This window comes from Sorex araneus, chromosome 3 (assembly GCF_027595985.1).
Source record: "Sorex araneus isolate mSorAra2 chromosome 3, mSorAra2.pri, whole genome shotgun sequence".
NCBI classification, from domain to species: domain Eukaryota; kingdom Metazoa; phylum Chordata; class Mammalia; order Eulipotyphla; family Soricidae; genus Sorex; species Sorex araneus.
Window position 1 is genome coordinate 97,594,851 of NC_073304.1, and position 20,491 is coordinate 97,615,341.

The following is a 20,491-nucleotide window of genomic DNA, read 5'->3' on the forward strand; positions in this document are numbered from 1 at the left end:
TCTAGCCACTACACACTGAAGAACCAGACAAAATTGAAGGTCAAATTCAAACCTATTATCTGAACAGCACGATGCTCTTTCCTCCTATTTGTTTCTATGGCACCATTAAGATAATTGATTAATGTCACCTGACCAGCTAAATTCATCTAATCCCACAATGAAGGATTGACAAAGTCCTTTATCTTTTAGAGCCTATGGCTGGGCCTCCAAGTAAGTAGTTTTCATTTCAGTCTGGATTTGGAATCTTCATTTATTTATAGAAAAGGCTGTACTTTTATTTCTTCCAGCAGCAGGTTTCCCAGCCGTAGGATGGTAATTTAATGATTACACTGCCATCAAGCCGGAAACACAAATGTTGACATTTGACAGTAATGTTTTTTCTCCCAATGTTGTTTCAAGTAAATACCAATGGTGTATCCAAGTAAATGAGGTAATTATATAAAAAAAAAAGCAAATGGTGTGTTTTTTCAATATGAGCATTCATGTTTTAAATTTTCTAAGAAGTTATAAAAATTATTTAATACCGCTCTTCTATTTAGTTTGGGGACACTGAAAATAAGAGAATTCTAATGTGCTTCTGAAAAAAGCTTAATAGCTCAAATTGCTTCAGTGTTGACAACCATGCATTATCTCTAGAATGCCAGAAGGCTTGGCAGTCCTCAAAGTATGACCCAGAGCAGCAGTACCTCCATCACCTGGGAACTTGTTTGAAGTGCAAATGAACAGGGTCCACCTCAGAGCTACCAAATCAAAAATTCTGGGGATGGGGCCCAGCAATCAGTGTTTTAACTGCCCTCTAGATGATTGTGATGTATGGTTAAATTTGAGAGCTAATGGGACAAACCAATGGCATCATTTGGATTTATGGACGTTATCTATGAAGAACTGACAAAATTTGGAAGCTGTACATGGCTCGTGTACAACCAAATCTGCAAAAATATAAGCTGTATACAGTAAGGTGTCTGACCTGCCAAGGGTCTGGGCCACCCTCCAGCCCACATATGGAGGTATGCAGCCAATGTAGTAAATCACATTCTTTAAAAGATAGGGCAGATAATTCCTTGGCTCTGCCTTTCAGGATGCAGATAAAGTGTGGCCACAGGCATACTTAATGAGGAATAAGACCATTTATTGATCAGCGAGAACTATATGCCACTCCTTCACAGGTCACTCCAACCAATTACTACTTAAATTGTTTCTTTTGAAAATAAAACCGTAACCTGTAATACCTGTGTTTTATTACCACTGGAGTACAACATTGCATCACCGACCTTCAACTACCAATGAATAAGACTATTCTTCCTAGAAATACATTACTATTATTCTAGCTGAAAAAATTTGTTAGATTGTATCATGTTCATGGACAATGCAGCATTATAGGGTGAACGTGAACTTCATGAGAGTGAGATAGGCCAGAGATTCAATTTTGGGTCTGACTCTAATTAATTGTGAATCTCGCTAATCTTAACTTCCCTGACTTTCAGTTTCCTTGCCTGAGAAATAGGATCAATTTGAATAGTTTTTACAAGGATTTGAGATAAATATATAGGATGTGCCATATACATCAATAAACAGTGTTTTTTTTTTTTTTTGCCATACTCAGCAATACTCAGGGGTTACTCTTGGCACTGCACTCTGGAATTACTCCTGGTGGTGCTTGGGGGACCATATGGGATGCCGAATATCGAATCCAGGTTGTCTGTGTGCAAGGCAAGTGTTATTGCTTTGGCCCCAATAAACAGTTCTTACGAAGAATGAAAGAGAACTAAATGCCTGGAGAACTGATATGGGTATACAGTCTGCTAGCTGAATTGCAAGTTTGACAACTGGTACTCAATCTCCATGACCATTCTTCTCTTATTCTCTTATATGTTAAATGACTATAAACTGCTTGCCCTTAGGTCCCTTCTCTTTTCCATAACATTTGAAAGGAGGATGAAAAGAGACAGCAAAAACAAATATTTTTGTGAAAAATAAGGTAATGCATATAGAGATAACACTTTGGTGAAAGCCAAAAAGAATTACTTGATAGGTTTCATTCCATTTACTGTGAAGGGAAAAAAGAAACACCACCATTTATTGATTTGGTCCTGTTTCTTCTTCATACTATGACATCAAAGCAAGATATTATTTATTGCCATTAGGGTGTTAGGCCTTTAAAATATATATATACTAAAGTCTTTCTATACACATGAGGATGTAACAGGCCACAAAAGCTACTTAACGAAAGATTCCTGGGTCATAGACCAGGATCAGTGCAGGGAGATGACTTTAGAAATATTTTAATCTGGGAATGCAGCTATAAAAATTGATGGTGGCCATCAAATGCTGCAGACATGTCTCTTTATATAATCTTAAAGATGTGAAAAAGTCAGTCCCTGAAAATGAGTTTTAAAACATTCCAACTACTACATGCCGATTTTTTAACATACCTGAGGATCTTTTTAGGAACCTGTGCTGGAGAAGAATGAGCCCTTTTCTTTCTCTCCGAGTCCTGTGGTAACCCGTCATCCATTCCACCCTTCTGTGTGGCTGCCGGCTGGTCTGTCCGGGCCTTACTCTGCTCTATGCTGAGCTGGCCGGAGGGGGGCTCACACCTGTACATGAAGACAATGGCAGGCTTCTCATTGGAGTCTCCTTTCGCCTCTGTGAACCAGTGATGGCGCTGAACTGGAGGAGGAGGCAGCATGTGGATGACGGTGCCATCCAACCCCACCAATTTCCCCTTCTCACGCTCTTTCTCTTTGTCATCTTCCTCATCTGTTTTCCGGCGGCGAAAGAAGCTTTTGAAAGATATCCAGCGCTTAGGCTTTGCATCAGCTGCCCTCCTGCTGCCTTCAGAGTGCAAAACTGATTCAGCTTCTGTGCACCTGGTAGGACTGGTTGGCTTGGTCCAGTTGGTAAAATGCCTCTGCAAAAGATTACTTGCATGGTAAGGGGAAGAAGTGGAGCGTGGCGGGGGAAAAGGAGGTGGTGGCTCACTTTGGTGGCTCGTTTTCGAGGCAAGAGTGGTGAGTGGCTTTGTGAGTGGCTCTTTCTGTACTTTGGTTGTAGGACTTTCAGTGGTCTGATTTGTTCCCGCCTCGCCACTGGGCTGAGCAATAAAGAGAGATTTGGGCCGGACCGGTGTGCCCTTAGGGGTAATCTTAGCAGCATCGGCGTCCGGTGGGACCGCATAGAGCTCTTCTATGCTGCAAGCTTTAGGACTAGATGGAGACATTTCTGGGGGCGACTGTGGGGGGTGGATGGAAGCCACAATCTGAGAAAGCACTGTGCTTGCTTTCTCCCGGGTGCTGCCCCCACTGCCTGCCATCTGACACTCCTGAGGGCCTTCTGTTTTGGCCACAGGTTCTTGAGTGGTTCTCTGTATCTTTGTTGGGGAACTGTGGCTAGAACTATAACTTCTCTGTGGTGAAGACTGACTTCGGTTGAGACAGCTGTTAAATTCCTGAACCTTCTGAGCCACGGAGCCCCTTTTACGCTCGGTGCTGTTTGAAAACGCTTTAGCCTGGGGACACTCAGAGGGCTTGCTAGTGGTGCTATCAGAAGCTTTGTTCTCAGTTTCTATTTCTTCATAAGTATGGCTTATTACACTTGTGGTTTTTTCCTTCACTGAGAGGTCTCCACTTGTTCCAAGAAAACTTTTGTAAACGGCTAGATTGTCATAAGCATTTGGATTGATTACGATGGGGACTTTGATAGCATTTTTGGAACTTCGAGCATAAGTTGGCTCATCGTGAATGATAATTGGAAAAGGTGGCATGCCAGCATTGTTGTAGCTATTAAACTTGATTTCAGACAAATTAGGTGACTTGACAGGAATGGTTTTGGAGGAAATATTTGTAGCTGTGGGTGAAGTTGGTGCTGATTTGTGACAGCTTTTCCTTGGAGGGACATTTGGCCCAGTTCCACCACTTATTAATTCCACCTTAGGTATCTTTTGTCGTGGGCTGGTACTGGAAGTCCATACCTCCTGGTATCGAATTGCACTAGATTTGGGGAAATGGGCATTTACTTGTCCCGATGTAGGTGATGTCACTGGAGAGTTTGGAGTAGAAGATGAGTTTTTTGTCTTGGAGCCGTGAACAGGGCCCTCAAGGTGTTCACCGGCCATGGCTGCTGACACGTCCACAACAGTGTATGGCTTGCACATTGGTTGCTCGAGATTCACAACTCGGTAGGGCTTTGCTTGCTCCTCTACAGGGACCAGGTTTATGGTTACTGCTTGCCCAGCAATATCAGTAGAGGCTTTACATTCTTGTTTCTCAGTCTGTACAGCAATCTTGCCATCCTTCTCTTCCAATCGGAGGGCAAGAACTGCCTTGTGTGTCTCTGGAGCTTTTGCTGAGGTTTTGGGTGTTTGCAATGCATCCTTCTCCTGACTATTACCAGGAAGGTTCTCTAAGCTGGGCTTACTTTCTTTTACATCCTTAGCATCTCCTGGGTTGCCAGGAGATATTCCCCCATTGCAAATCTTTTGGGACAAACTACTGGCCGTCTCAGAACGTGAGTCTTCTGTTAAAGAAGAATCTGGTGATGTGGAGTCAGATGATACCATGCTTCCCGGGCCATAAGGGACCACAGAATTCTCTTCATAACCATTCAGGATTTCATCATAGCTGTCATCATAGTCCACAGCACAAATTCTCTGCAGAGACTTATTTCGCAGGGGGACAGTATTCCATTTTTTGTCCACAAAGAATCGAACAGGAGACAAAGTATTTGCTCTTAAGTTAGCAAAGCGAGGCTGCCCTCTCATGCGAATCTCCATGGCCAAGAGCTCTTCATCACTCTCATCCCAACTCTCGTGTTCCTCCTCCACGTTATGAAAAAGCACATCTTCCTCACTCTCCTCTCCACTAGAAAATTCTGGGTAACAGAATCGGCCCCCTTCATTACTGATCACCTCTGTGCTCCCACTCAGAATAACATGTTTGCCCTGAGTATCCTTGATCCCACCTATCATGCAACTTGGTGGAAGCTTCCTTTCCAGTGATCTTTTATAACAATCGTTTATCCTGCCTAAGAATGTTTCTCTGGAGTTTTCTTCATTTGCTGTGACCTGAGGGGTGGCGGTATCCAAGCCTGCTATTTCTTTTAACACTTCAGTTAGCCCATTATTGTTACTCGATATTTTCTTTGAACTATCATTATTTTCATATGATTTAGGAACATGGCCAAGCCCTTCAATATCATCTTCATTATTATTAAGTGGTTTCGGATTCAAAGCCGTCCGGTTTCGGTTCCACCCTATGATGACGGGCTTGTTCTCACAGTGCTCTTGTATACTAAGCTCACTACATACACTTTGTCCATCTGCCACCATCATAGTGGGCTTCACAGCTATAGTGGGTTTCTTAGCCACAGGGGGCCGGAAGTTTCCTGTGTTCCTGATGCGGTGGTTGTTACTATGATTGGCATTGGTTTTCACATTGCCATGGGTGATGGGTGCCTTCTCAGAATCTGGGGGAAGCTGGTGCAAGCTCTTTGGTTTAAAGCAGTTCTTGCATTCACCAGGTTTCCAAACGTGTTCAGTAAAGGCATTACAAGCAGACATTTTTAAATAGAAAACTTCACAGACAATGCTTTCCTTTCAGTGCATGGCCAAACTCGCATCCACTGGTTTTCACTTCCCTTATGTGTCATACATAGCAGCTTGTGTAGTTCGACCAATCTGTTGGGGCAGAAGAAGAAAAGAAAATATGATTGAAAAAGGCACTATAAAGCTTATCATGACAAATTACTTGAAAAAATTGGTTTTATTCTCAAACCTTTCCTCATATTAAAAAATGGTGGAAATAAATTAATTTGAGTACTTTATTAAACATCCTGTAGCCTATCAGTATTTTAGAAGAAAGTTTTAAACCATAATTTTATATTTTCTCATTGAACCACACATAATTTTTTGCTTGACATCTACACAGCAGTGATACTGTGACATTTCCCTCATGGAAAAACCTCTGAAATTGCACTTTCTGTTTATCCACCAACCTGACACTTCTTACATAGTCCATTGTAGGTTTCTACTAGTCCTTCACATTCAACTCCTCAAACTTATGAATTTGAAATAGTCCTCTGGCTACATTTTTTCACAATGCCAGGAAATGTGTTACCCTAGAGCCAGAAATATAGTACATCTGATAGGGCAATCCTAATACTACCCAAATACTATTCCCAGCACTGCATATAGTCCCCCAAGCCCACCAGGAATGATCCCTGAGCACAGCTGGGTGTGCTCACCTCGCTCTATTCCCCTCCCCCCCACACAAAGGGATTTTGTCTCCTCGTCTTAGGCACATAGCTGCAAGTTTACATTTATATTTTGAAGATCATAATGAAACTGGCGGTAGGCATATACAAGTAGTAATTGCTTTAATAATTGGAAAAATTTAATTCTAGTGATGAACAGTAACAGAACCCTTGGTTTGGTCAGAAACCCAGCCTTTCCATTAAATTTCAGCACACATGTAAGGAAGGAAAAAAATACATTTTTTGCTCATATGTACAGTTAAGTCTATTGTAAACAACACTCATAAAACTCTCTGCTTCAATGGAAGACCCAAAGGTCAAATAATTTCATACAGAGAACCTAACAATCCAGTCAAAATAAAAGTTTATTCTTTGCTGGAGATCATAGATCATTTCAATATGGTTTAAATATATTTTGAATGTAAGCTTTAAAATATCATATTTTCCTTTTCAGACATTCTAAAAGTTATATCCCTTAGTTAATAAAACTATTTCCTGCTAGTCTGAGGATAGAACATTTTGAACAAAGGGAAAATTGCATAAAATTAGGCTGGAAAGGAAAGCAAGGGCCAGATCATGCAGGGCCTTTCAGGCTTTTAAAGATTATAGAGTTTATCCAAAGAGCAGTGGGAAGCCACTGAAGGAGTTTTTTTTTTTTTTTTTTTTTTTTGCTTTTTGGGTCACACCCGGCAATGCTCAGGGGTTACTCCTGGCTCTGCACTCAAGAATTACTCCTGGTGGTGCTCGGGGGACCATATGGGATGCCGGGGATCGAACCCGGGTCGGCCGCGTGCAAGGCAAACGCCCTACCCGCTGTGCTATCGCTCCGGCCCCAACTGAAGGAGTTTTTAAACAGGAGAAACAATCCAATCCAATTTACACTGTAAAAAGACAGCTCTTAGCAAAAAACAAAAATATTTAAGCGCAACTCTAACAACATGTGCAAAATCTAAAATTTGTGTACACAAAACTACAACACACCAGTAAAAGATGAAAAATATGAAACACATATAAGACATCAGAGACCTAAAAATATGGAGAGATATATCTGAAAGTATCTTAATATTGTCCATTTTCCCCAAGTATCTATAAATTTCAACAGAATTCCAGATGAAATCTCAGTGGGAATGGTAGTAGAAATCAATAGATGCAAACATTTATATGAAAAAGGAAATAGAATACCCAAAGCAATTCTGAAAGAGAACCAAGTTAGAGGACTCATATTTATTAACTGATTTTAAGATTTGGCACAAAGTTATAGCCAGTCTGACAATGTCCTATTGGCAGAAGATAGAAATATTCTATGGGGAATGTAAAGAAAGCAGGGGAAGCAAACTGGAGTCTTTAAGTCAAATATATTCCACTGTCTCTTTTTGTATTGTCTCTAACCTAAAGATTTAAAACTTAAATATTTTAATTTTCTTTTTAAAGCTGAGATTCTGTGGTTTACAATACTATTAACGATGATTTCTCACGCACATTAATTCCAATGCCACGCCCATCACCTCTCCCATGGTGTATTACCTCCCTCTTCCAATGACTCCAGGTCTCCTCCCTCCAAGCCCTCTCACTCCAGACACAGCTGTGTGTGTGTGGACCAGTGCTCCCATTATGTTTCCTTTGGACCTTTGAAATTGCTACCTTGCTGTATATCTCCAAGTCCCTTATATAAGAGAAATCATTATGAACCCTTTCCCTTTGACTTCACTGAGATTTAAGCATTCTTAAATGAATGAGAAAAAATCAAAACAAAATTTTGTGAAAATAAAATAAAATTTAAATGACATTTTAATTCAGTATCCACAAATAAAGTGCTATTGGAAGAATGTCAGATGTATTTGTTTACATATTTCTAGAGACTGGGGAGAGAGTACAGGATTAAGGCATTTGTTTTGTATGTGGCTGGTCCTGGCTGGATCCTGGCACATGCCAAGAGTAGATCAAACCCCTCTCCACCCAAATAATATAAATTGTCCTTGACAGTACTTAAATTTCTCTGGAGAGCTGAGTAAAGACAGACTTTATGTGGGGTCAGAGCCATAATACAGAAGGTAGGGCATTTGCCTTGCACGTGGTCAACCCCGGTTCAAACCCTGGCATCCCATATGATTCCCCATGCCCACCAGGAGTAATTCCTAAGTGCAGAGCCAGGAGTAACCTCTGAGCATTACTGGGTGTGGTCCACCCCCACCTTGCCCCCTCCCACAGATCTTTATCACTTTGCAGTGCTTTCTAGTACTCTACAAATGGCAATTTCCAGTGTCATATATATTATTTTTGTGAAGATATTTTTCAAAGATAAAAGTGCATAAAATTTCACTATAGATCTACATAAATTAATGAACACTTTAAAGCAACTTCAGTGAAACACTAACTTTGAACCCTAACTAAGCAACATGTTATCTTACTCCAAAAAAAGACTCCATTCTTATTAATAAAGCTTTATTACAAAAATTGTACTCTATTATTGGTTTTTGATTTTTTCTTGTGGCAGTGATGGATATTGCATCTGGAAATGTTAGGGATCAAACCCAGGGCCTCACACATGCAAGGTATGTGAATTTACCATAGCCATCTTCTCCGCTTTTAGCTTTTAAATTTTATCCAAGAAATTTATAGAAATTTGTATTCATTTGTTATACAAGTAACTAGACAATACTTTGGATTTTGTTTTTTTGGCCTAAAAAACCCAAGATATTTACACTCTGAAACCTGAATGGACATGGACACAAAGAAACCCAGAAATAAAAAGGCTTACACAAGTCTAGGCAACCGATCATTGATAAAAAGAGAAAAGGACAGTCATTAGTGATGTGGCATGGTTTGGGTCACATCTTGCAGTGCTTGGGGGAACATACGTGATGCTGGGGAATTGAACTGGGATTGGCAGGATGTAAGGCAAATGACTTAACCTCTATACTATCTGTCCAGCCCTACGAGGTATTCTTTTAAATTATATATTCACAGGAAACAAAATTAACCTTAGTCCATACCCTCACATATCATACACATAAATTCACACAAAATGGATCATAGATCTAAGTACAAAATATTAAACTATGGAGGTTTAGCAGAAAACTCAGAAAATCTTTGTGACCCTAAATTAGGCAGATTCTTAGATAAAAACCAAAAATATATTTATTTTTAAAAAGATCATTTTAACTTAATAAAAAAAATATTGGCTGATGATGATACTGATGAGAATTAAAAGATAAGCCACAGAGGAGGTGAAACTCCTTGTAAAGCATATTATCTAACAAAGTGCTTTCCATCTAAAATATATAATAAACTTGCAGTTAAAAAAGAAAATAATATAATTTATGTTTTATTTATTTTTTATTCTTTTATTGAATCACCATGTGGAAAGTTACAAAGCTTTCAGGTTTAAGTCTCAGTTGAAAATAATATAATTTTTAAAAATAGGCTATATATTTTATTGAATCACCATGATATACAGTTACATACTTTCATGTTTGAGTTTCAATTAAATAATGATCAAACACCGATCCCTCCACCAGTGCACATCCCACCACCAATATCCCCAGTATAGCCCCCCATCCAACCCTCCTTCTGTCTCCATGGCAGACAATTTCCCCCATACGCTCTCTCTACTTTTGGGCATTATGGTTTGCAATACAGATACTAAGAGGTCATCATGTTTGGTCCTTTATCTGCTTTCAGCACACATCTCCCAACCTAAATAATCCCTCCAACTATCATTTCTTTAGTGATCCCTTCTCCATTCCAGCTACCTTCTCCCCCTCCCCCTCGTGAGGCAGGCTTCCAACTATGGAGCAATATTCTTGGTCCTTGTGTCTACTGTCCTTGGGTATCAGTCTCATGTGATCTTATTCTATACTCCACAAATGAATGCAGTCCTTCTATGTCTGTCCCTCTCTTTCTGATTCATTTCACTTAGCATGATACTCTCCATGTCTATCTATTTATAAGCAAAGTTCATGACTTCATCTCTCCTAACAGCTGTATAGTATTCCATTGTGTAGATGTACCAAAGTTCCTTTAACCAGTCATCTGTTCTGGGGCACTTGGGTTGTTTCCAGATTCTGGCTATTATGAACAGTAAAAGGCAAAATATTTGAGGAAGTAGAGCAATTGAAACTCTCATATAATGCTGATGGAAATGTAAATGGTTTAGCACATTGGAATACAGTTTGGCTGTGAAGATACTATAGTAAAGACTTCCCACTTTGGCATACAGATTATTTCAAATTGAGCTCCTTTGGAGTCTAAGTTTAGGAGAAGCTTACAATGCCAGACTATAAAGAAGAATGAAAATTGGGGTATTACTCAGAATTAGGGTTATCTTCAGAAATATTTATATTGGAGAAGCCAACAGCAGGACAAACATCAAACTACACAACACCTGCTATCTGTCATGTGAATTACCTCCTCTCTCCCGGAAACCACAGCTCCACATTCCTTATTTCAGGAATGGATCCCTGACTAAAATTGAAATTCTCAACCTCTATGAAGTTTCTCTGTATACATGTCATAAAATTGACCTTTTTTTCTCTTGCTAATCTGTTTGCTGTTGTTTTGATTACTAGCCTAAGAAGGATAGGAGTGGAAATTTCCCTCCATCCTGACAACATTTTCCTTGTAAATTTAAATATTAAACTCCTTGTGGAACCCAGCAATCTCACTCCTAGGTATTTACCCAGAACAAATGGAAAACTATGCTTATGTGAATGGCTACATGCATTTGTCAAAATTCAAAGAATTATACACTAAAAATATAATGTAAATTATATAAATTTATCTTTTATATAAATCAAACCTCAATAAATCTGATAGAAAAAACCAAAAAGCTCTAGCTGTTATATGGGGAATATATTGGAGGGGAACAGGACAGAAGGTAAGGAGATTACCTGCAGAACCACTGTGGGCAAAGGAAGATATGACAAGGATCTGGATTAGGATGTGGTATAAAGGAGGAGTGGGAATGGTAAATGCATGAACAACTGGATTTTAGAGACAGAGAAAAAGAAAGAGAGAGAGATTGATGAAGATTTGGGGCTATATAACTCAACTATTTGGAAGGGGACCAATTATAAGCCTATATTTTGTCAGCCTACATATAGCAGAATCATGCTGCTGAATTTTAAAAGTCTGGACTGAAGGGAATTTTGATGCCCTTGTTTCTTTGAAAATTACTAGAATAGAAATATCTAGGCTAAAAAGTGATCAGTGAGTTGGGTGAGTGAACCAGGGCGAAGAGGATAAGTCCAAAGAAAACTTGAAAGCAGTCATAAAACTGATAATGCAGGAGACAGATGAAGAGATTTCAGTAAGGGAGGAAAAAAGAAAACCATTTCAAACGCTGCTGAGAGGTAATGGACAACAAGGATTGAAATGTGTCCAGCAGACTTGGCAACGTGAGCTCACGGATAATCTCAGCAGGAACTATTCTGGTGCAGTGGTGGGAATGAAAAGCAGACTGCAGAGAGTTTAAGGGTAAGAACATAGGGCCAGGGAGAGAGCACGGGGGTGAGGGGCACATTCTTTACTCTGCACCACAGATTCCCAGCAGCACTGGGCCCTGAGACCAGAATATTGATTGAACTGTGCAATCCAGATGGATCATAGGGATTTGGCCTCTGAGCACTGAGTGGTGCTCCTCAGTAAGAATATATAGAGTAAGAATATATAGAGAATAACTAAAATCATTTCCTGATGTTTAGGTGGAAAGGGGAGGAAAGGAAAAGCTGGAATTATTGTGGAACAGGTGGGTTGTCTACAAATTATTTTCTTATTTTAAGATGGCAGAGGGCTGGAGCGATAGCACAGCAGTAGGGCATTTGCCTTTCACGTGGCTGGCCTGTGTTCGATTCCTCCGCCCCTCTCGGAGAGCCTGGCAAGCTACCTATGGCATATTCGATATGCCAAAAACTAACAATAAGTCTCACAATGAGAGACGTTATTGGTGCCTACTCGAACAAATCAATGAGCAACAGGATGACAGTGACAGTGAAGATGGCAGAAGCTAGATCAAGCTTATCACTGATATTGAAGAAAGATCTAGAGAGTGCGAGATACTGACGTGACTTCTCATTGTGAAAAAAAATGGAAAAGCACAAAGAAAGGGAAATCATATGCAATTACACTATTCAGAAATCACTCTTTGAGTCAGAGAAATAGTTCAGTGGGTAGGGCGCTTGTCTTGTGTGTGGCAGACCCAGATTCGATCCTCAGCATCCCATACGGTCCCCTGGGTGCTGTCATGTGTAATTCTTGAGTACATAGCCAGGAGTAATCCATGAGCACTGCTTGATGTGACCCCAAAACAAAAAGGAAATAACTTCTAACAGTTTGGAGCAGTTCTTCTCAGTCATCAAATTTCTGGTTTTTGTTCATTTTTAATTAACATTATCCAGTACCTGTGGTACTGAATAGAAAAAAACAAAAGCATCTAGGCCCAGTATCTTGTTAACTAATTTAAAGCCACCACTGATAAGATAAAAATTAACTGTTCTCTTTATAAGTAGTAAGAATATTTTCTTTTGCCAATATTGGTAGTTGAATAGCAAAAATAATTCCCCACTTTGGATAGAAACAAGTTAATTCAATCAAGAGAAGTTAATTTAGTAGATTAGCAGCTATCATATTACCAACAGAATAGAGAAATCAGATTCATTAAGAAATTCACGATTAGTTTAAGCCAGGGCTTGCATGCAATAAAAACATCAATAAAATCGAAACCTTGGATTTGACATTTTTTTTACAAGTCCCTGTAAGGATAGATGTCTGTATTCATTCAGCTATAAACCAAGATAACAGCCAAGCAAACACCTTTAACAAGCACCAGATGGAGCTGCTGTCCAAGCCACAGTCTTAACTAGGAAGACTTCATTTTTTTTTTCAACACTAATTATGTTTGGAGACAAAGATATGCACTTGAAGACACTGTCAAAACTATTTTAACTTATACCAGACTTTTACAAAGAGAACTGCAGCAGATGTCACTCTGCCCCAGAAGCAATCCTTGGACTTCACTGCCTTTGTGAAGTGACATCAACCATAACTTGCAGCTTTTCCTGTTCAGCACCAACACCCGCCCCACCCCCCACCAAAAAAAAAGCTAATAGTCACCAAAATGATAATTGGAAAAAAAATGCTGTCTCTTAGGCACTTAAGCAAGGAAACCCAACTGTCTACCTTGGTGTCTATTTGCCCAAACAGGTTTGCTATGTAGTACTCATGTGGAATGTTTGATTAAAATAAAAAAAGCCCGTTTGCCTCCATTCTCAAAACAAACCTTGCATCTGGTGGTCAAGAGAGTTTACTGGTTGGAACTACCCCTGAAAACTAACCAGAATTTTATTTCAATTTATTTTTAGTGGTTTTTTTTTTTTTGGAGAATAGAAGGGCGGGTCACACCTAGTGGTGCTCAGGGCTTACTCCTGGCTGTGTGCTCAGAGATCACTCCGGGTAGTGCTCAGGGGACCATATGGGGTGCTGGGGACTGAACCTGGGTCAGTCTCATGCAAGACAAATGCCTGCCTATTGTATTACCTGTCTGGCCCCTAGCCAGAATTTTAAAGAAATCTAAAATTTATTTCATATTTGACAGTTTTTAAGACCAAAGAAAGCCCTTCAGGCAATTGATAAAAGCTATTCAAGAGTTGGCGATTAATTTCAAGTCATGATATTTTTAAAAGAACCTATTACCATTTTGTTGTTGTTTTTAATTCTCTGTACTGCTACAGAAACAATGACAATAATTAGTTTCCTTCTAGCCCAACAGCTTCAAGAAGATTTAATACAAAACAACTAGATTCACACTGGATATTAATCTTAGAATAAACAGGTCTGCAAAAAAGAGCTGGAGCTCATCAAACTGGCTGCGATTTCCAAGTCAGTGCGAGGGGGAGAGTGTGTTAGTGGCATATTAAACACCAAATATTTTAGGGCATTTCCTAAAAGTACCCAGGGAGAATCTGTTAATAATAAAGGAAGATGGGAATGGATTGCTAGACTTCTTCTCCAATCCCGTGATTCCTGGAGGTCATTATCTCTACTCCTAAGATCTGTGACATTGTCTAGAAGCAGAGTCAAGACTCCTCACTGCTGTACATGGGTTTTTAAGGACATGTCAGAGAGAAACTGCCTATTTGTCATCCCACACATTTGCTCCATCTCCAGGATGCTCGGGTAAAATTTATAAGTCAAGGTTCTCATTAGATTTTGTAATGGAACATATGGGTCACTTATATGAAAAAGGAAAGGAAAATGTGACAAGGATCCCTGTGTCACTGTTCCCAACCTTTCCTTCTTTCCTTATTCCACAGTGAAAAATGCTGACCTCAACCAGTGCCAAGCCCTTCGGTATATGACTAAAAGGGTGGGGAAAGGAAGTGAAAGCAAGGCTGCAGGAAAAGGTTTTGTAGAAGATAAAATACAGCTTTAATTTGGTACCAAATGGAAATTCCATGAGTAAAAGGAACCTTGTTAGTCTGAGACATAAACTCCCCCACCAAAAAAAAAAAAAAAATCACAGTTCTTTGCTATACAAGAACCGGCAGGATTTCAAGACAATGTTCTCTTGTGTAATGAGGAAAACAAAATAAAACTACTTAATTTTGAAAATATAACTAAAGTTATTTTGAAGGGAGGAAGCTCATCCATTTCCAATTGTTCTAACCCACACTTTTTTTTCCTAACAAATTATTCTTCCTGTCACATGGCAGGCATTCAGGATAAGGACTGTACAACAGTAAATACATCACCATGATAACCAGCACTGCTTAAGCTCCAACTCATTTTTCAAGTTCAAACTCTTTGATGAGCCAGTTTACTTCTACAACTAATTACTGTTGCAAATTTTGTAATAACTAGTTATAAGAGTCAAAGTTAAAAAAAAAGACAACTGAATCCACTCAATTCCCTACATCAAAGACAGACCTCAGAGGGGGTATTAAAATGTTATCTATAGGGGATCCCTGAGTGAAGAGTCATGAATAAGCCCTGAAATAACTTTTGGGTGTGATCCCAAACAAACAGACAACCCCCCCCAAATGTTATCTATTAAGAGCAAAGTAGGACTCCTGGCAGTGCTCAGGGAACCATACGTGGGAATGAATCATAGCTGTGTACAAGGCCTTAACCCTTGTATTATCTTTCTAACCTGAACTACCACCAAGAATATTTGTAAGAGATGAGAAAAGGAGGCTCACTCACAATATAAAGGATTCAGTTCCACTAAGAACAAAATAACATTACAGTATAATATCTACCTATTGTAATCTTGAATTTTCAATGTCTAATAAAGAAAAATAGTAGAAAAAACCTGATTTAGATATAATCTGTCATAAGACCTGTGGAGTGGCAGACAGCTCCATATTCAAATATTGTGAGAGAGATTAGTTTCAGTGAAACATCATCAATTGTATTAGTCATACTGATAAATTCGCATTTTGGTAGTTCTGTAGTAATTTTTTTTTGTACTTTTAAATTTGTTTGGCTTTATAGCTAAATGGGAAATATAAGAATATGTAACTTGTATATAATTTTGTTCAAATTTAAGTAAAAAATAATGTATGTGCATAAACTCCAAAAGATTATGTAGTTGGAATACTGAACATAACAAATCATCATAAACTTTATTAAAAAATAAAATTAAAAAATAATTTTTTAAAAAGGTGCCTATGAACTACTAAAGTTTGAAGTATGCCTAAAAACAATACTTAATATTCTATTATGAAAGCTAAGTATTCTCTTAAACTCTTATTTATACCATTAATTTGCTAAGCATCTGTTAAAAAAGCATAATAATAAAATCTCACAGAGATGCAAAAATAAACTAAGAATAGATATATAGGGATTTCATTGAATCTATGTTTTCTAGGTAGTGTTGACATTCTAACTATATTAATTTTTTAATCCTTAGTCACAGTGTATATTTTTGCTCATGTCTTATTCAATTTCTTTCATCAGTTTCTTGTAGTTTTTATTGTATAAATCTCTCTCTTCTTTTTTTTTTTTTTTTGCTCTTTGGGTCAAACCCAGCGTTGCACAAGGGTTACTCCTGGCTCATGAACTCAGGAATTACTCCTGGCGGTGCTTGGGGGACCATAGGGGATGCTGGGAATCGAACCCGGGTCGGCTGTGTGCAAGGCAAATGCCCTACCCACTGTGCTATCGCTCCAGCCCCTAAATATCTCATTTCTTGGTTAAATGCAAATAAAACATGCGAGACACTGGGGGAGATGGACTGGGATTAAAGATAATCTTGAGTCTCTCTAGATAAAAATTCAGTATAATTTTCCCAGAGGAACAGTGAGAAGAGTGGATAATTAAGTTAGCAACAATTGTATTATTTTAGCTATTGGGAATAATGAGAAAATGAAAGCTTGACTGGAACTAGAAAATATAGTCTAAAACCAAGTATGTGATTAAAAATTCTTCCCATGAATGTTGTTTTGTTTCGCCTCTATGGAAAACAATATGGAAATTTCTCAAAAAAAAAAGAGGTAAGAATAGAGATCTCATATGACCCAGCAATTCCACTTCTTAGCATCTCCCCCTGGCCCCAACACAAAAACATGAATATAAAAAGATACATGTATGCCTGTCTTCAAGGCACTGGTTAGTACAATAGCCAGGTTATGGAAAAAAACCCAAATGTCCATCAACAGATGAGTGGATAAAGAAGCTGTGGTATATATACACAGTGGAATACTACTTAAGTGTAAGAAATAAATGAAATTTTTCTATTTGTTGCTGTGGGACTGAAATGAAGGGTATTATGTAGAGACAAACTGAGGGAGAAGGACAGTACTGGATAATCTCACTCATTGAGTGTTTATGGAGAGGCAAAAAAAGAAAAAAAAGGAATTGACAGTACTGAACAATGACAAGTCCTCAGCCTTGGACAACAAAACTCATAAAACCAGCAATGTGGGAATTAGTGCTGGGTGCAGCCTGAATATCCCCCAGTATTGCAGAGCCTGAGCAGCAGTGTATCATGAGGCCAGAGCACTGACGAGTTGGATGAGAATCAGTGGTAGAGCCACCAGCCTTCTAAGCACTGCTAGGTAGGTTCCCCTCCCCCCGCAAAAAAAATTAAAAACTGAATTATAATTTAAAACGTTATAATCTTAATTTTAAAATTAAAATTTAATTTTATAATCAAAATTTTAAAATTATAATTTTAAAAGAAAGGGATTCAGCTTCCAAAAGCCTTGGGATGGGGCTAGTTTTGGTATTGATCATGTGACAGAGGCAGGCATAGGGCACCATTCGCATAACCTGCAAGAGACAGCTTGCTATGGGAAAGGAGAAGTATGAAGGGAAAATTCTCCCCATTATAACATCCATGCTCTAACTATCTATTTTATTACATACTGTAAATCTGCAGTAGAAATGGTTTAAGGAGAACAGTAAAGAAGATTTAGGGTACTGAAGTAGATGGGAGAGGTAGAAAAATGATACAGGAGGCAAGGCACATGGCTTGCACACAGTAAAATCTGGTTTGGTCCCCAGTCCCCAGTACTGCATATTATTCCCTGAGTACTGCCATGAGTGAATCCTGAGCACAGAGTTAGGAGTAAGCCCTGCGTATAGCTAAGTGCGGTCCAACAAACAAACATGGGCTGTATAAGTCAAATGATGGGGTAGTTTGGTGGAGCATGACAGGGCAGAAAGAATGGGGGGCTGGAGTACAGAGGGTAGGGTGCTTGCCTTCTAGGTGGACAATTCTGGCTCAAAAAAATAAAACCCAACAAACAAACAAAAAACAAACAAAAGGAGCATCTGAAGGTTGGGAACACACTGCAGATGGACAAGAGCATATGCTAACAAGTTTCTGGGGCATTTCTCAAGGAAACAGGAAGAGTTTGGACTCTGCAGAGTATGTGGCTATTAATAAACATGGAGACCACAATCTGAGGAACTTAACAAATGTTCTCTGGTGAGGAAACTTGCCTGTGGTCTGTATCAGTGGACTGTCACTGTCACTGTCATCCCGTTGCTCATTGATTTGTTTGAGTAGGCACCAGTAACGCTTCTCATGGTGAGAGTTATTGTTCAAATATGCCACGGGTAGCTTGCCGGACTCTCCGAGAGGGGCGGAGGAATCGAACACGGGTTGGCCGAGTGAAAGGTGAACGCCCTACCGCTGTGCTATCGCTCCAGCCCATCAGTGGACTATGCTTCCCTAAATGCAAAGTGTCAAGGTATGGTGGTAAGATAATTAAGAGAAGTGAGAGTAAAGAGGTGCTAGGCCCAACCCTTTTGGATGCAGAACACTGGGTGACATTTCCATTCCTGTCAGAATGGCCCATCAATGAGCAGAACAGTAGAACCCACAGAGACACAAATGAACAATTTTCACAGCTTTCATAGTCATCACTAATTAGACAAATAAGGTCATATATGTAACTCAAACTCTCTAGGTCTTAGGGCTGGAGAGATAGTATAGCAGTAAGGTGCTGGCCTTGCACTGGACGACCTAGGTTCAATCCCTGGCATACCATATGGTTCCCTGTGCACCCAGGTGTAAGATAACATTGGGTTTGTCCTTTCAGCCTTGCCACAGGGAACTTAGTTTATCTTAAAGCAATGTCCTTTCTGTATGGACACAGGAAGACAGTTAATATTATGCTTTGTAACTTGTGAGTTGATTGACTCCTTGTGAGTTGATTTACTCCTGGGCATCTGCTTTCTCAACTCAGTTGCCCTTAGTTCCTAGCACCCCCAAAGCAGGGTCCCGATGAGGGACAGAATGGAACCAAGGCAAGCTGTGAGCTATTCTGGAATCAAAATGGGCCAGGCCAAAGCACCACAATACTCAACTATAAGTTGAGAGCATGGTCATAGACCAATGCTGTCATGATCCAAAAGTAATGACGAGACTAGGACCCTGCTGGGGCTAGGAAGACTAACCTGGTCTGAGGACAGTGGTCTGGAATATATAGTGAGAGGTCCTCAGGAAGAACCAAACTTTAAATTTGATATATCTTTAACTGTGCTCATACAGAATGACATTGCTAGAAATATTAGATGTAAATTTATTATAACTATTTAAGTGGATTACTAGCTGAGGAAAGAAGAAAGCAACACACCCTGAACGGGATCCCGCCCTTAAGTGGATCTCCTAGTAATCTGGAGTAATCTCTTTAGGTGAGATTTTGTTAATCTCCTGGAGGAGTGGTCTTACCCCTCTTTGTTGATTTGTTAATGTTCAACCCACCTTTGTGTCACCACCCTATGTGATTGCTATATAAACTAAGACTGTAAAAGAAGTAGGGGAGAAGACACAGAAACAAGGGAGAAGACACAGAAGCAGAGCACAGAGTGAAAGAGAATCGTTGGAGCCAGAAGCATGGGAAAGAAAGCACAAAGCAAGTCAGAAGAGTCAGAGTCAGAAGTGAGAGCGAGAAGGGCTCTGGAGGGAGAAGAAGAAGGGCTCTGGAGAGAGAGATCAGAAGAAGAGAGATGGGAAGAGACCAGAGGAGAGATGACAGAGAGAGAGAGAGAGGTCGGAAGAGACTAGAGGAGAGACTACAGAGACAGTCAGAGATAGAGAGACAGACAGGAGAGAGCACAGCGGCACACACACAAGCAGAGCACAAGGAGGAAAAGGAGGAGCCATCCTGATCTGGTCCATACACAGTGGCTCACGAACACTGAACGGTGGGGGGAAGACAGAGAGAGAGAGAGAGAGAGAGAGAGAGAGAGAGAGAGAGAGAGAGAGAGAGGGATGGAGGGAGGGAGAGAGCACAATAGAGCGAGAGAGAGGGGGAGAGAGCAATAGAGTGAGAGAGAGAGTAAGAGAGAGCAAGAGAGAGGGGGAGGGGCTGGAGCAATAGCACAGCGGGCAGGGCGTTTGCCTTGCTTGCGGCCGACCTGGGTTCGATTCCCAGCATCCCATATGGTCCCCTGAGCACCGCCAGGAGAAATTCCTGAGTGCAGAGCCAGGAGTAACCCCTGTGCATCGCCAGGTGTGACCCAAAAAGCAAAAAAAAAAAGAGAGGGGGGAGAGAGAGGGAGAGAGAGCAAGAGAGCAAGAGAGAGAGAGGGAGGGAGAGAGAGGGGGAGAGAAGGAGAGAGTGGGGAGAGAGGAGAGAGAAGGAGGGAGAGAGAGGGAGAGAAAGGGAGAGAGCAAGAGAGAGCAATAGAGCGAGAGAGCAAGAGAGAGAGCAATAGAGTGAGAGAGGGAGCGAGAGGGAGAGAGGGAGAGAGAGGGGGAGAGAGAGGAAGAGAGAAGGAGAGGGAGAGAGAG

The 20,491-nt window shown here is 40.1% G+C and overlaps 1 protein-coding gene across 4 annotated transcripts in view; it reads right to left on the reverse strand.

The window, feature by feature from the left end:
• PEAK1 (pseudopodium enriched atypical kinase 1) overlaps positions 1-20,491 on the reverse strand; it is a 270,744-nt gene that overhangs the window by 69,395 nt on the left and 180,858 nt on the right. For all 4 annotated transcript variants that reach the window (XM_055130599.1, XM_055130596.1, XM_055130597.1 and 1 more), the window contains one exon: positions 2,433-5,674. In XM_055130599.1, the coding sequence (XP_054986574.1) occupies positions 2,433-5,557 (3,125 nt within the window). In that variant the 5' untranslated portion in view covers positions 5,558-5,674. The remainder of the gene's footprint in view (positions 1-2,432; positions 5,675-20,491) is intronic.